Source organism: Crinia signifera, chromosome 8 (assembly GCF_055691185.1).
Source record: "Crinia signifera chromosome 8, ASM5569118v1, whole genome shotgun sequence".
NCBI lineage: Eukaryota > Metazoa > Chordata > Amphibia > Anura > Myobatrachidae > Crinia > Crinia signifera.
The window spans coordinates 138,251,388-138,266,766 of NC_139224.1; the positions used below are offsets into that span (position 1 = coordinate 138,251,388).

The 15,379-nt window shown below is 45.0% G+C and overlaps 1 protein-coding gene across 6 annotated transcripts in view; it reads left to right on the forward strand.

The window, feature by feature from the left end:
* SEC16B (SEC16 homolog B, endoplasmic reticulum export factor) overlaps positions 1 to 15,379 on the forward strand; it is a 169,219-nt gene that overhangs the window by 127,502 nt on the left and 26,338 nt on the right. For all 6 annotated transcript variants that reach the window (XM_083157257.1, XM_083157258.1, XM_083157255.1 and 3 more), the window contains 4 exons: positions 4,295 to 4,396; positions 10,689 to 10,779; positions 13,136 to 13,218; positions 13,311 to 13,385. In XM_083157257.1, coding sequence (XP_083013383.1) covers positions 4,295 to 4,396; positions 10,689 to 10,779; positions 13,136 to 13,218; positions 13,311 to 13,385 — 351 coding nt within the window. The remainder of the gene's footprint in view (positions 1 to 4,294; positions 4,397 to 10,688; positions 10,780 to 13,135; positions 13,219 to 13,310; positions 13,386 to 15,379) is intronic.

Here is a 15,379-nt window from a genome sequence, read left to right on the forward strand (position 1 = left end):
TTTCCATCCTCCTGACCCCTGGCCAAACTGCTGGGTCACCGTATCATACAGCACACCAGGAACATTTGCATTCTGGTAGAATAATGCAATAAAGAATATCTATCCTTGTGTATCAATGCCTCTTTCCCTATAGATCAGTCATTCCCAACCACGGTCCTCATAGCACACCAACAGTGCAGGTTTTAGTGATATCCAGGCTTCAGCACAGGTGACTTAATTAGAACCTGAGCGATTCTGATTAAACCATCTGTGCTGAAGCCTGGATATCACTAAAACCTGCACTGTTGGTGTGCCTTGAGGACCATGGTTGGGAAAGCCTGCTATAGATTGTAAGCTTGCGAGCAGGATCCTCCTACCTTTGACTGTCTGTAAATACCCAGTTTGTTGTATAACTGTCTCCTATTGTAAAGCGCAATGGTATATGCTGCGCTATATCAGAAGCTGTTAATTATTAATTAACAAAAATAAATACTCCTGGACACACAATACACTGCATTGGTAACAATATCATTAAGCAACCGCATCCAGGAGCATACTGTCCCTGACAAGTTTGCCAGAAATTGACGGCATGTACAGATAACAGAGGGGGTCGTTAAGGACCCACGGGAGCACACATCATTAACAATATAGTGTGTATACTTTAGCCGATATGCACAATCATATTGTTATTGTGCATATCTTTAATGATTAGCACATAATGTGTACGTACAGATGGAGCCAGCTTTATCTTTGGCCGGCGCTCGCCAGATCCCTTGCACTGGCGAGCGCCGGCGATAGGGACTGGGGCGCGTGTGCGTCTCACGCACACGCGCGTCCCAGTATCATGGTGGCTGGGCAGCGTCTCCCTGCCCGTCTCTGCTTCAGGGAGATGCTGCCCAGTTTTGGGGGGGGGGGGGTGTCAGGGCGGCGAGGGGGACCAGCGGTGGGGACCGGCGGCAGGCTATGTTTGCCAAGGGGTGTGCAAGCGTCTCGTGTGCGCGTGATAGAATCGCCAGCCCCTGCAAAGTTAAGCTCGGCTCCATCTGTACCTTAGGATGCATGCAATGCACCATTAGGACCGATTCAGACCCGTTAGTTCACGTCCGAATTTGGCCACTTTCCTGATGTTCGCAAACCCAGGTAGTGAACGGCTTTGGCGAGTTTTGCACTCACCGAGCCGCTCGCTCCAGGGAAGGGACGGGGGCAGCAGCAGGGGTGTGGCAATGCCTGCTCGGTATGGGCAGCTGACGTCACATGACTTCACCATCCGTCCCCTTTTCAGGCGTTCAGTGGCTGGAATAAAAGTGTAGACCGATTTTTATTACCGAACTATTAAGTATTCGATAGTCGGCGACCATCAAATGATTTCTCTCCCGGTTGGCCGCATGAGAGTGAATGTGTTCGCACACACATCCCCTCACATTCTAGCAACGGGATTCGGGGCCTGGGGGGGTAGGGGGTGCTGGCATTCGGCCGGGCAGCTGTTACCTGTTAGCTAGGCTGGGAACATACACATTCTAGCGAACAGGTCTGAATGAGGCCCATTATTTCTTAGGAAGATTGCGTAGTGAGAAAACACCCAAGGTACAGTACATTCCATACACAGATTTGCAGTGAACTCTGCATAAAACCCAAAGTGCATTGTTCTCTCCCTAATGTGGTCATTTGATGGCAGATTGTGGCCTCATGCAGATCTGTAAATTAATGCTCCAAGTGCTTAGCTATCCTTCTGCTTTGGGCAAAATCAGCATTGATTATGTTCTCCCTGGAGTTCGTCTTTGTTCTGTACATAACATACTGCTTGTGATTACATTTTAAATAGCCTTGTGTACGTTACAATACCAGCAAGCAGCAACACCGAGAGGGGAGATATGAGCTGGATAAATCTTTAAATTCATCCGTACTGTTTTCTGTTAAATTAAATTGGTGCTTTTATTCAAAACAAGCTCATAGGGAATCATTAATCAAAGACTTTGAACTAAAAAATCTAACGCAAAATATCAGCAACAGATGTATTGCTTTTTATGTGATCTTTTTTTTTTTTCTATGGAATTACATCAGTTTTCTTGCCAAAATTGATTTTAATGTTCCGTAATCCAGAACACTGCCATGCTAAGAAGCTACCCAGCTACCGTGGCAGTTAACCCCCTTCAGGCCGCACACAATCTAGCACATGGACACTGTTCTCTTTATGCTGAACGATACAAAAAAACCATTAGAAACATTAAACACATTGCACCTTATTCAATCCACATGCAGCGCTGCAAATTTCCTTCCCCCTCTTTGCTCGACGAGGATGGAATGGATGTTTTGTATAAATATCCATTCGCAGCCTTGGATGCGGGGATCGAATTCTTTGATGGTCAGCGACTATCGAATGATTTAAAACGAGCACGCAAAACTAAGACACTCTCAGGTGCCTTAGTTTTGCGTTCGCCCTGCACAAGAGCAGGGCAGGCAGCTGACAACCGGTGATGTCAGCTGCCCACCCCCGGCAGCCGCGCCACTGCCTCCTTTCCGTGGTTAAGTCCAGCATTTTCATTGGAACACCTATGAAACGCGTCCCCTCACCACCATACCATGCCCCCCGCCCACACTGGTGGGTGCGAACAGAATGGAGAAATTGTAGTTCGCCGTGCACGTCTGCACCCAGTGCATGCACATGCGTAGAAATGCGCATGCACTGTAGTAAAACATTGGTTCTCCGTGCAAACCTGCAGAGGACCAAGAAAGTTAGAATCTAGCTCCCCAGGGTAGAATGTAGCTCTCCAGGGTAGGTACCAAACTTTTAACCTTTTTAATTTTGCATCACTTACATTAAAAGGGACAGTTGGGACACCATACGTAGGCTGTATATGAGCAAGGTATATATGATGACCCTGAAGATTTGACCTCCTTACCCCACTGTAGTCGCTTCTAGGCTGTCCCTCCTGTGGCTTTAAAAGGGCTGCTTGTGGGGCCAAAGCTCTGTATTACTGCACTCCAGCGGTGACCTTCAGTTCCTGGGTTTCCTCTAGGCCTTGTTCTACTTCATTTGCACCCCCAACTTTCATTATATGGCCGGGTGGCAACCAATAGTGGACAAATTAAATATAGCTCCCTGTACAAAATCCTATGCTCTTAAGTGATCAATAAATATAGTTAAATAATTATATACTATTAAGATACTAGTCTCTGTGTAATTTGGGTGCTCATTGATCAATAAGTGATAATACTTGTGAATGATAAAATTTGTTGCGTTCAATCTATGTGATGGCGGGAGGTGGTGATAGGGCAGCAACGTGATGGCGACGGGGCATTGGGTGGATAGCGCAGATGTGTCCGAATCGTTTTTTGGGGGCAATTCGCAGCCCTTGTGAGCCGGAAACGTGGCCATGCGTCTGCCCTCTCAGCTAGACTTGCACCGCGCAGACAAGGGGCTTCCATCGTTATGCAAATGCATTGTATTGCGTTTGCATTTCTGCAGTGCGATTGCAATTATATAGCAATTGCATCATGGGAGGGACTTGTCATGCCTGGCGGCATTGTCCTGTGCTGGGAGGCTCCCAGCATGCGACAGAAAGCAGTTTTTTTTTTTTTTTTTGCTAAACTGCAACTGATACGGAATCAGGCCTAATAAATAGTGCTTCTGCCAATCAGCTCCTAGCTGTCCTGGGTTTAAAAAATTACTTGCGTACTGATTGGCTCGATCACCATTTATCATCTGCAACAAGTTTTATTATCCACGACGAGATTCATCACTCATTAATGAATGGGCCTCTTCGTTTTTAGACACATCCTGAGTGTAAACCAGTCCATTGGATTGTAGTATTAGCATGCAATTTATATAACATCCTGGTTGAGAACTCTCATTAAAGAAATCTGCTTGGTACTGATACAAACAAGTGCGCCAAGCTTGTAAGGTAATGTTTATTGATTTGTCCTCTACTAAACCCAATTATTAATGCAACTTTTGGTTTTATGCAGTACTTCTAAGTTACACCCTAATTAAGTTAACAATGAATTATTGTAACATCACAAGGGCTACATAACACTGTACATTGCTTATGGTAAGTAAAATTTTATACAGTGGTAATTTTTTGTGTGTTTGCCATCTGCATAGTAATATTTCGAAGTCCGAGTTATAAACTTTTTGGATGCGCTGGGCTAAATTTAAATGTAGTCGATTTCTAATTAAGAAGAAATAAAGCTTTGAACTTGTTGCAAGGTTGTTTAGTTCTGTCAAACAAACATTTTGAGATTTGCACTGTTCAGATATCTTGTATAATGGCTTAGTGCATCCCTTATCTTACAAGTCATCAATCCTCTCTCATAGGGCTCAACCTTTGGATGGTTTAATTGGTTTCGCTCCAAGCCAGCAAAAGAAACAGAAACCCCAGTGAGTGATCCACAAATACCAGCACCATCTCCATCTCAGGTAAAAAAATATAATACAAAAATACAAATACAGCAGCCCTCCACCCAGGGGCGTAAGTTCATCTCATTCGCCCAGAGGCAAGTGGCATTTGGTGCCCCCCCATCCCAAATATGGTGTGGTTGACAACACTGTGTGTATCATCTTGGTGTCCAGCATTGCTTGCTGCTGTGCAAGCTGAATGATACCTGGCAGGAGCCATCCTGTCCCCTATTGAAAATGTTATCAGGACCATTATCTATAGTGCTCCATTGCAAAAGCAGTGGTCACATTTGGATCCTGCTGTGAACCACACAGGTGCTGCTTTACATGCAGGTGCCCCTCCAGGGCTTGGAGCCCAGTGGCTGGAGCATCCATTGTCTCTGGGAGTTATGCCCCTGCCTTCACCATATGTGCAGGATAGTATCCCTATGCGCAGATCAGCTGCCAAAGGCAAGAACCACCAATGATGTGTTCCTACACCTCTAAACCAACACACAAGGACAAAGGGCCTGATTCAGACCTGTTTGCTAGGCTGCATACATTCATAGCCTAGTGAACAGGTCATTTCCGCACCCCCATACAAGCCCCCTGCCGCCAGCACCGCTCCCGCATCCCCTCGTACGAGAACACATCCCCTCACATGCAGCCGAAGGGGAGAGATTTAATTTGATGGTTGCCTACCATTTAATGATTTCTTTCCCCTTCAGTAATAAAAGTCAGATCTGACTTTTATTTCCATTGGAGAATGCCAAAAAGGGGATGGGAGCTGTCATCATTAGTTGACAGGCATTGGCCCTCCTTAGTTCCCAGGGGATAAACCAGCATTCTTGTTAATGAGATTCTCATTCAAGGTGTTTTAAATAGGTTCCCAAAGAACTGTCCAGGTCCCCCGTCTGGTAACATATGAGTCCGCTAAGTTTCACTGTCCAGTCCAGTTCCAGAAGCCACCAACGCGCTTCGTTCCTCCTGGGATCTTTTTCAAGGTGAAATAGTATACTTCCACCAAGTATATCAAAACAGTATACCACCTCAAGGTATGCAAAAAAAGTATACCTACACCAAGTATACAAAGTGAATAATCGAGTATGCAGATTCTGTATACCTTCATCAAATATAATATTGTATAACTTGACAAAATGCCAAAAAGTAAAAAAAAAAAAAATAAACTAGTATATAGCATGGAAAAGTGTAGTATAACTTTATGAAAAATAATATACCACCAAGTATTCCAAATTTATAATACCTTCACCAAGTGTGCCAAAATACTGTAGTATACTGTATCTTTACCAAATATGAAAACATTGTATACTACCTCAAGTATAAATAACTCACCCAAATCTAACTCTCTCTGCACAAGTTACTTCTGCCCCACCTGCAGTGCACATGGTGTTGCCCATTAGCAAACCAAGGGCCTGAATCTGGTTGATTTGCAAAAGCAAACTCCTTCTTTAATGGAAACAACAATGTGCACTGCAGGTGGAGCTGATGTAACGTGCAGAGAGGGTTAGATTTGGGTGGGTGTGCAGAGAGAGTTAGATTTGGGTGGGATGTGTACTACAAACTGATATCTTTACTGCAGTGTAACAATAAAGCAGCCAGTATATAGCCGGCGGCACAGAAACAAAATAGCTCCCCCAAATCTAACTCACTCTGCACATGTTACATTAGCCCCACCTGCAGAGCACATGGTTTTGTCCATTAAAGAAGGATTTGCTTTTGCAAACCAACCAGAATCAGACCCCAAATGTGCATTGTGAGTGAACCTGAATCACCCCCTTGGTCCACAAACCAACTACAGTTGGCATTCCACAGTGCAAATCCTGGATCTGTGGCACCAGGCAGCCGAAATGAAATAGACCATGGCTATAGCAAGCCACGGAGAGGAGCATGGCCTAGCAGGAGCTGTCCCATGTTCCCAGTGGTTCAATCCGCCCCTGAAAATGGTATACTGTTACCAAGTGTATAGAATTAGCATAATGCCATGAAGTTTACAGAATAGTACATCACCAACAAATATAGTATCACTCCACCAAAGTAAACAAAAATAATTTACTTCCATCAAGTATTTAGACATGATACATCACCAAATGAACAGAAACAGTTTGTTGCCACAAAATATAGAGACATTGTGTAAAATATAAAAACAGCAACATAATGAGTAACAGCAAACTTTTGTAGTTCTTGTTGTTGAACTGTACCACTTATGTTACCACTGCTTGACAAAAGACCATGAATAAACTAGATTTTAATTGATCAATTTACCATAGTTTTTATTGATCTAGTTACTAGATCAATAAAAACTATGGTAAATTGATCAATTAAAATAACTGCTATGTCTCATCTATTGCCAGTTGGCAACCTTTGTCTCTCCAGCATTTGCAAATAAAATATTAAAAAATAACATGCATTTTGTTACATAGTTACATAGTAGGTAAGGCTGAAAAAAGACTTGCGTCCATCTAGTTCAACCTGGTATAGATATCCATTGTTGTCAGTTTCTGCAACAGAGCAATGGATTTTTACATCTATAGACTAGGATAATAACTGTAAACACAATGGACATCAATCCAAACTATCCACTGTTACATCAAAGAACTTCAATGGACTATTAAATAATTAACATCAGGCTCTGCGCCCACATTAGGCCCTGATGTTTTGAAGTTTGTCAATTCCGATCCTCAAACCCTTCCACTTAACCACCTGCTTGTGTTGTTTATTCATGAAATAATGGGGTTATTCTTTGCTTTACTGCTGCAATGCTTTGATTTTTAACAATTAATTTACTTGTCAAATGCTTGAATATATAGTAATATACTGTACCTAGAAAAGAAATACAATGGGTTTTTGAATGCTTTAAAGAGATAACCAGGTGAGCACAGTTGTTGAGATAACCAGGTGAGCACAGTTGTTGAGATAACCAGGTGAGCACAGTTGTTGAGATAACCAGGTGAGCACAGTTGTTGAGATAACCAGGTGAGCACAGTTGTTGAGATAACCAGGTGAGCACAGTTGTTGAGATAACAGGTGATCACAGCTGTTGAGATAACCAGGTGAGAACAGTTGTTGAGATAACCAGGGGCCTTATTTTGGTTCACTCTTAGGGCAGTATTCAATGAAGAAAATTCTCTGTGCATGGCGAGAGATTTTTTCTCTCGCCAGGCACTCTCCGTGTTCCAGAGCCTCCTGCTCCCACTATTCAATGTATTTAAGACTCGCCGCCACTCGCGGCGAGTCTTAACCCCTGCAGCGGACGAGCGTCCGCGGCAGGGAGCTGACAGGGAGCCGTGAGACGGTGGCATCCAGGGAGATTAAAGTCTCCCTGGATGCCCCAGAACTATGTGGAGGGTAGGGGGCCCCCCGGGACCCAGGCAGCACAGGCTGCCCCCCCCCCTATAGCCAGCGGGGGACCCAGTATTCACTGCACCCCATCGTGCATATTAACGATCGGGTGCAGTGAATATATGAATATCTAATGAGCGGCTCGAGCGCTCCGGCCCCCTGCTGGCTGCACTGTGTAAAAAAAAAAAAAAAATTTTTAAAAAATATTTTTTTTTATTAAATATATATTCATGTGCTATAAGCACATGAATAAAAATAACATGCCCCTTCACAGAAAAAAAAACCTGATTTTTTGACACCAAAATAAAAAAAAAAAACCTTTTAGATTAAAAGTTCACATTCCAGCTCTCCATCAAAAGATGGAGAATTGCTACACGGAGAGAGACGGCGAAAATCACTTAGAAAGACGGCGAATATTTCACATTGAATAGGGTGGTTCACTTTTGGAGAGCAAAATGCTCCGTCCAAGGCGAAAAAAGCAAAAATTCTCCATAAAACACGGAGAATTTTTCTCATTGAATACTGCCCATAGAGGCAAATTCCTTCTTAGATGGGTAAAACCATGTGCGCTGCAGGGGGGCAAATGTAACATGTGCAGAGAGAATTAGATTTGGGTGAGTATTTTGTTTCTGTGCAGGGAAAATACTGGCTGCTTTATTTCTACACTGCAATATATATCTCACTTTGAAGAAAAACCCCACCCAAATCTAATTCTATCTGCACATGTTATATCTGCCCCACCTGCAGTGCACATAGTTTTACCCATCTAAGAAGGATTTTGCCTCTAAGAGTGAACCAAAATAAGGCCCCAGGTGAGCACAGTTGTTGAGATAACCAGGTGATCACAGCTGTTGAGATAACCAGGTGAGCACAGTTGTCGAGATAACCAGGTGAGCACAGTTGTCGAGATAACCAGGTGATCACATCTGTCGAGATAACCAGGTGAACACAGTTGTTGAGATAACCAGGTGAGCACAGTTGTTGAGATAACCAGGTGAGCACAGTTGTCGAGATAACCAGGTGAGCACAGTTGTCGAGATAACCAGGTGATCACATCTGTCGAGATAACCAGGTGAGCACAGTTGTTGAGATAACCAGGTGAGCACAGTTGTTGAGATAACCAGGTGAGCACAGTTGTCGAGATAACCAGGTGAGCACAGTTGTCGAGATAACCAGGTGATCACATCTGTCGAGATAACCAGGTGAGCACAGTTGTTGAGATAACCAGGTGAGCACAGTTGTTGAGATAACCAGGTGAGCACAGTTGTTGAGATAACCAGGTGATCACAGCTGTTGAGATAACCAGGTGAGCACAGTTGTCGAGATAACCAGGTGAGCACAGTTGTCGAGATAACCAGGTGATCACATCTGTCGAGATAACCAGGTGAACACAGTTGTTGAGATAACCAGGTGAGCACAGTTGTCGAGATAACCAGGTGAGCACAGTTGTCGAGATAACCAGGTGAGCACAGTTGTCGAGATAACCAGGTGATCACATCTGTCGAGATAACCAGGTGAGCACAGTTGTTGAGATAACCAGGTGAGCACAGTTGTTGAGATAACCTGGTGATCACAGCTGTTGAGATAACCAGGGCCCTTATTCTGATTGACGCGGACTTTACCGCGTACTTTCGGATCGCGTCTTTACGGCGTCTGCACATGCGTGGAGAACGCTACGCGCATGTGCCGCGCATTGACTCGGTACCAGTTCGGCCAAATCCCGTCCAGAACTGTTCACCGCTATCATTCGGGAAATAGGGGCGTATTATGGGCGTCATGCGGAATGACACATGGGCGTAGTTTCAAAGTGGGCAAAACGGGGCGGAAACATGGGCGGACACGGGGGAGTACACTTATGTTGGGGGGCGTACATTCGGAAACCACTCCGAATGCACGCGATCAAAAAGGGCAGAAATGTGCGGTGTCCACAAGTGTACTATTGCTTTGCGGACACCACTCGTTCATGCGGTAGGCGAACGTACGCCTAATGACTACAACCATTAACACCTGAACCCAATAGAATCTACTCCTTTACTCATTACTCACTAATAGGCCGCTTGTCAGTGCTTTAATTGAAACCATTGCACTTCAATTGCTGTAAGGGTTAATGTGTGCAATGCATGTGTTAGGCATGCTTGTAAGGATATATTGGAATCTAATTGATTCCAATTCCAAATAAGCAGTTTTTTATGAGGATAGGTAATTGAATAAGTGGGTCATGTGATGTATTGCAGAAGATACTTCATAGTGGGTTGTTTGGCGTAAATACTCCGCTTACGTGCGGTAGCACCGCTTGGCTCCCGTTCGGATGCGGTATTCCCGAGCATACTCTGTAATACTCTGTAATACCGTGCCGAATCGGAGTGTTTCTCCCGCACACGCATGCTTTGTATGTCGTCCGTAAACACGCCCTGTTCTTAAAGAGTGAGTCCGTCCGAATGCGGAGGACACGTGGGCGTTTCGACGGACGATGGCCGCATGCGGCAAAACGCCGTGGCGTGCGGACCGCTCCGTAAGAATGCGGGAATTTCCGCACAGATCAGAATAAGGGCCCAGGTGAGCACAGTTGTTGAGATAACCAGATGATCACAGTTGTTTTTAAATTAAAGACTGAAAGTAAAGTCTTGTGAACTAAAGGTGCCCATACAATGTGCGTTTTTGTGTGCAATGCGATGCTCGCTCCACGCACATCAAATCGCACAGCTCAAAAAGTATGTGGAGCATAGTTCGGATCGCATCGCATCTCATGCAAATCGCATACTTTGCGATCTAGTTCAAAATTCATACAATTATTGTACCGTGTATGGGCACCTTAAGGCAAACCTCCCAACTCTTCTAATTTTCGCCATCAGCAGTGGGGGCAGTTGGGCATGACGTCAGCCGCCCCCCCGGGCGCCCGCAAATAAATATTAATTGAGACTGACTTTCCCATGTGTGTTCTACCTCTCTGCTAACTTATTGCATCTTTCCCCAGGCTGAACCGCCAGAAAGACCACCAGAAATGCTTGGTCCTCTACCGCCTTATAGTTCCCTACCCCGAGAAACCAGCCACTCATTTTTCAGAGGTACCTTTTACATTAGGTTATAATCTAGTTCTGTGATATTAACCCTTTATATGCCAATGTTGCTGTGAGAGATGTGCGAAATAGCCGCTAAAAATGCCAGGGCCTCTGTCGAGGAATATAAATCACTTTAGTTATTGACAGCAAATTATCCGAAGTCAAATAATCGAAGTTTAGTTACATATTGCACCCCAAAAAAGTCGTGGTGATCAAGGCTGGCATTTTTAATGGATATTTTGCCTATCTCTCATGGCAACCTAAAGGTGGCCATACACACACAGATTTATCTTCAGATCTGGCTGGTTGGAACAAAAACATGGTTATGGATGAGAGCAAATGACAGTTGACCATTTGACCAGAGATACTGGAGAACCGACAAACTGTCACTCATCCATAACCATGTTTTTGTTCTAACCAGCCAGATCTGAAGATAAATCTTATTAGTGTACGGGCACCATTAGCATTCAAAGGTTCATTACACCCTGTAATGTCTTCACTAGCTAAAGTAATGAAATAAAAATATAGGTACTCTTTACCTAGAAGGGCGCCCGTCGTGGTGATCGCGGGTACATTTATGTCTGGCCGCGACGCTACCGACGCGATGCCCGCGATTTCCCATTGAAACCCATGTTAAACATGGAAATCGCGTCGGTCGCGTCGCGGCCGGCCATAAATGTACCCGCGATGCCCGCGACGCGATGCACCCGATTTCCCATAGGAATCAATGTTAAATGGCCCGACCGACGCGATTTTACTGTTAAATGCCTCAATGGACCCGATGTGGGCATAGGAAACAATGTTAAATGGGCCACAGAGGCCAAATAGGCAACCTTGACTGGGAAATGGCCCCCCCAATTGTTACCGCCACCCCACGATCAACATCAACCCGAAGCGTGGCGAGCGCAGCGAGCCCGCGAGGGGCGGCGGTATGCGTCCTCAGACCTTTTCATGCCCTACTGGCCACGTCGGCGTGGAGTTGAGAATAGAATAGTGTGGCGAGCGCAGCGAGCCACCGAGCCCGAAGCGTGGCGAGCGCAGCGAGCCCCGCGAGGGGACGCGGATACCTTCACAGGTAAACGCGTCCCCTCGCGGGCTTCACAGGTGTCCGTGGCCACGCGGACACCTGTGAAGTCCGCGAAGGGACGCGTTTACCTGTGAAGGTATCCGCGTCCCCTCGCGGGGCTCGCTGCGCTCGCCACACTATTCTATTCTCAACTCCACGCCGACGTGGATAGTAGGGCATGAAAAGGTCGGAGGACGCGTACCGCCGCCCCTCGCGGGCTCGCTGCGCTGGCCACGCTTCGGGTTGGCGTGGATCGTGGGGTGGCGTTAAAAATTTGGGGGGACATTTAAGGGTTAATTGTGCCTATTTGGGCTCTGTAGCCCATTTAACATTGATTCCTATGGCCAAATCGCGGGCATTGAGGCATTTTACATGAAAATCGCGGTCAATCAGCCTTTTTAACATTGTTCCCTATGGGAAAATCGCGGTCATCGCGGGCAGCAGATTTTTATGTACCCGCGATATGCCCGCGATGACCGCGATTTTTTACCCCCGACGCCCGCGATTCCAATCGCTGGCGCCCTTCTAGGTAAAGAGTACCAAAATATATTATGCCACATTTTAAGTATGTTACACAGCTTTGCCCCCACCCGATCACGGGTGACAAATGTTATCCTTGTTAATCCAGTCCATAGGAAAGTTTCAGAGAATTTATATGCGGCACAGAACACAATGAGATGTTTTCCCATCTCCCTGGTGTCAGCTGGCATAAACGTTGGCTAACAATTTATGTGTATCACGCCGATGCGGACAGCAAATGGATCAACACAGTAAAATAAACGCCCGCTTGCCCTTTTTTGTACATTGATCCTGCTGCCCCAGTGTATTGCTCAAGCAATCTATCAACGGATATACACATAAAAACAGACTACAGGCCTTTTAATTATTGATTAACCACAAACCAAAGTCTAAACTTAGCAGAATACAGAAATGCAGTAAGAAATGTTATTCATCAACCTGTAAAAAGGGAATTAGAAGGGGACAGAGAGAGGAATGAGGAGAAGACCAACAGTACTCATATAATATGACCAATCATTAGGTTCTTTAATGAACCACTTGTGGATTTCTATATGGATTCCGTGTGAATATATTATTTCATACCGTCTGATTAGTGGGTGATTGTGACTGATGGCTAAATTTCTCAGGTTTGATGTTGAGCTGCAGAGTGTTTGATTTGACTCTAATCCCACTGGGAGTGAGATAATGAAACACTATTCACAAATTCCCATTGCAAGATAGCAGCAATGCCCTTATATCAAAGCAGAGTCACATATCCTTTGTATAATGCACTTACAGCAGGAATTACAGAAAGGGAAGAGCTGTCGAAGATCAATAGCAGTTCAGTGTTGCCAGAGATCCAGGGTCAGCAGGAGAACACGGTAATGTCACGTTCCAAATCGTGGTTCGTGGGACTTTGGGGGTAAGACACTGAGCTTTGTGCACTGATGATTATTGTATTTTGTTGGTTTAGGGTGTTTATCGGAATGCATCTGGCAGTCAAATGATGCCCCCAGCTGGAGCAATCCCCCTGTACAATCCTTCACAGGTAATTCCTCTTTAAGAACATTTTACTTGGCTTATATTGAGGTGTAATAGATATGTAATGAGCAGCGTGTGCTTGGCTGGGGAGAGAGGTTGTGCTACCTGACTGTCTGCAATGGGGAGGGGGGTAACGGACCCCAGGCCCCTTCATCAGACCTGAGCCTGGGTAAAAGTGCCCCCTCTTTTTGGTACCAGAAAGCAGAACGGTACTTTCCTAGCACGGCGCCCATCGCATCGCATACCATAAGGCATACGATGGTATGCGATGCGATGTTAGCCGATGTTATACAATTTTAAATTGTATACCATCGAATTGTATGCCATTGTATGGCATATACAATGGTATATGATTTTAAATTGTATAAGCACCCTAATGGTTGTTTTCAATATACAGAAAGAGGGAAATGAGTGTGACACTTCTTCCGGCGCAGCAGCCAAAGACAATCTCAATGTTTGGTGAGGAGACACCCCTCCCCCAACAACATATACAAAGGAAAAATTTCAAACAGAGATATCTTAGCGCTTATACAGGTTAGTACTTCCCTTTGGGTGGGTAGTTCTTTTCAAGATTGGATCCTCTGATATAGATAGGTCCAATACTCTAATGGAGAATCCTCATATTCACAAATCCCGTGTTAAATATGGGGAAAAAAATACATGAAACAATATATTTAGGAAAAAGTCCAAAACACATATATTCGAATCTTGAGCTGTTTTTTTCACCCATGTGATTGGGCCTATGGAGCCTATGGAGCTTGTGTTGACAAAATCCCATTGCCCTGGTCTCCTTAAAAGATACCTTGATGGGAACGTACTAACACCTTGCTGAGTGAGTTGGGGTACGCACCTCATTTTACACTGTCCGATTTGAATAAAGTGTCCTAAGGGGAATCCCATTGCCCTGGTTTCCTTAAAAGATACCTTGATGGGAACATAACAACACCCTGCTGAGTGAGTTGGGGTATGCACCTCATTTTCTGCACTATATCATTTGGAAATCATTCCATACATAAAGATACCTTGATAGGTGTTTGTTATTCATCATCCATGTGAGTTGGGTACGGAAACCCTCATATATTGGTGACGGGTCTGTCAACACAAGCTCCATAGGCCCAATCACATGGGTGAAAAAAACAGCTCAAGATTCGAATATATGTGTTTTGGACTTTTTCCTAAATATATTGGTTGTTTTCAATGTTAAATGTGCCCCCTATAAGATAAATAATTGTATAAGCACTGTTAAAAGCACCCCCACGCCACCTGTACTATCAACGCCAACCTGAAGCGTGGCGAGCGCAGTGAGCCCGCGAGGGGCGGCGGTACGCGTCCTCCGACCTTTTCATACCCCCACTATCCACGTCGGCGTGGAGTTGATTTTATATAGCGTGGCGAATGCAGCACAAACGCTGCATAAAGACCAAGTGGGTAAGATCTCTGGGAGCGGGACGCCGCTACCCAGCACCAACCATTGACTCTCTCTGCAGCCCAAAGTGCATCTGGACTTACCCCGCACCTGCCCACGGAGCACACACCCCCTTCCCTCACTCACACAGCGGCCTCCTTAAGACATAAGCCCAAGGGCTTATGGTTAAAAGGGTTCTGCTGACCCCTGATACCCACCAGGGCTTATTGCAGGCCACTGCTGCAACACTTTAAACATAATCCTTCCAGGCTTATGGTAAAGGGGCCTGCTGGCACCCCCATTTCCCCCACGGGACTCATCTCAGACACCCCCACAACCTGTATCACTTGCTATTTTACTGCCTTTTTCATGTACATTGCATGTATTGATTGTTGACAAATAAACCTTTATTCAGAACACAAGCATCTTGTCACGTAATTCACACCAACATATAACCAAGGTAGAGCGCTTAACCACAACCATTTATTCACCCTTTAATTGAGCACGGATGACTCGGTTAAGCAGCCCCCACATACAAAGGTAAAAGCACTGTAACCATAACCAAAATCCATCTCTAAGAATACTGTATATCTTTG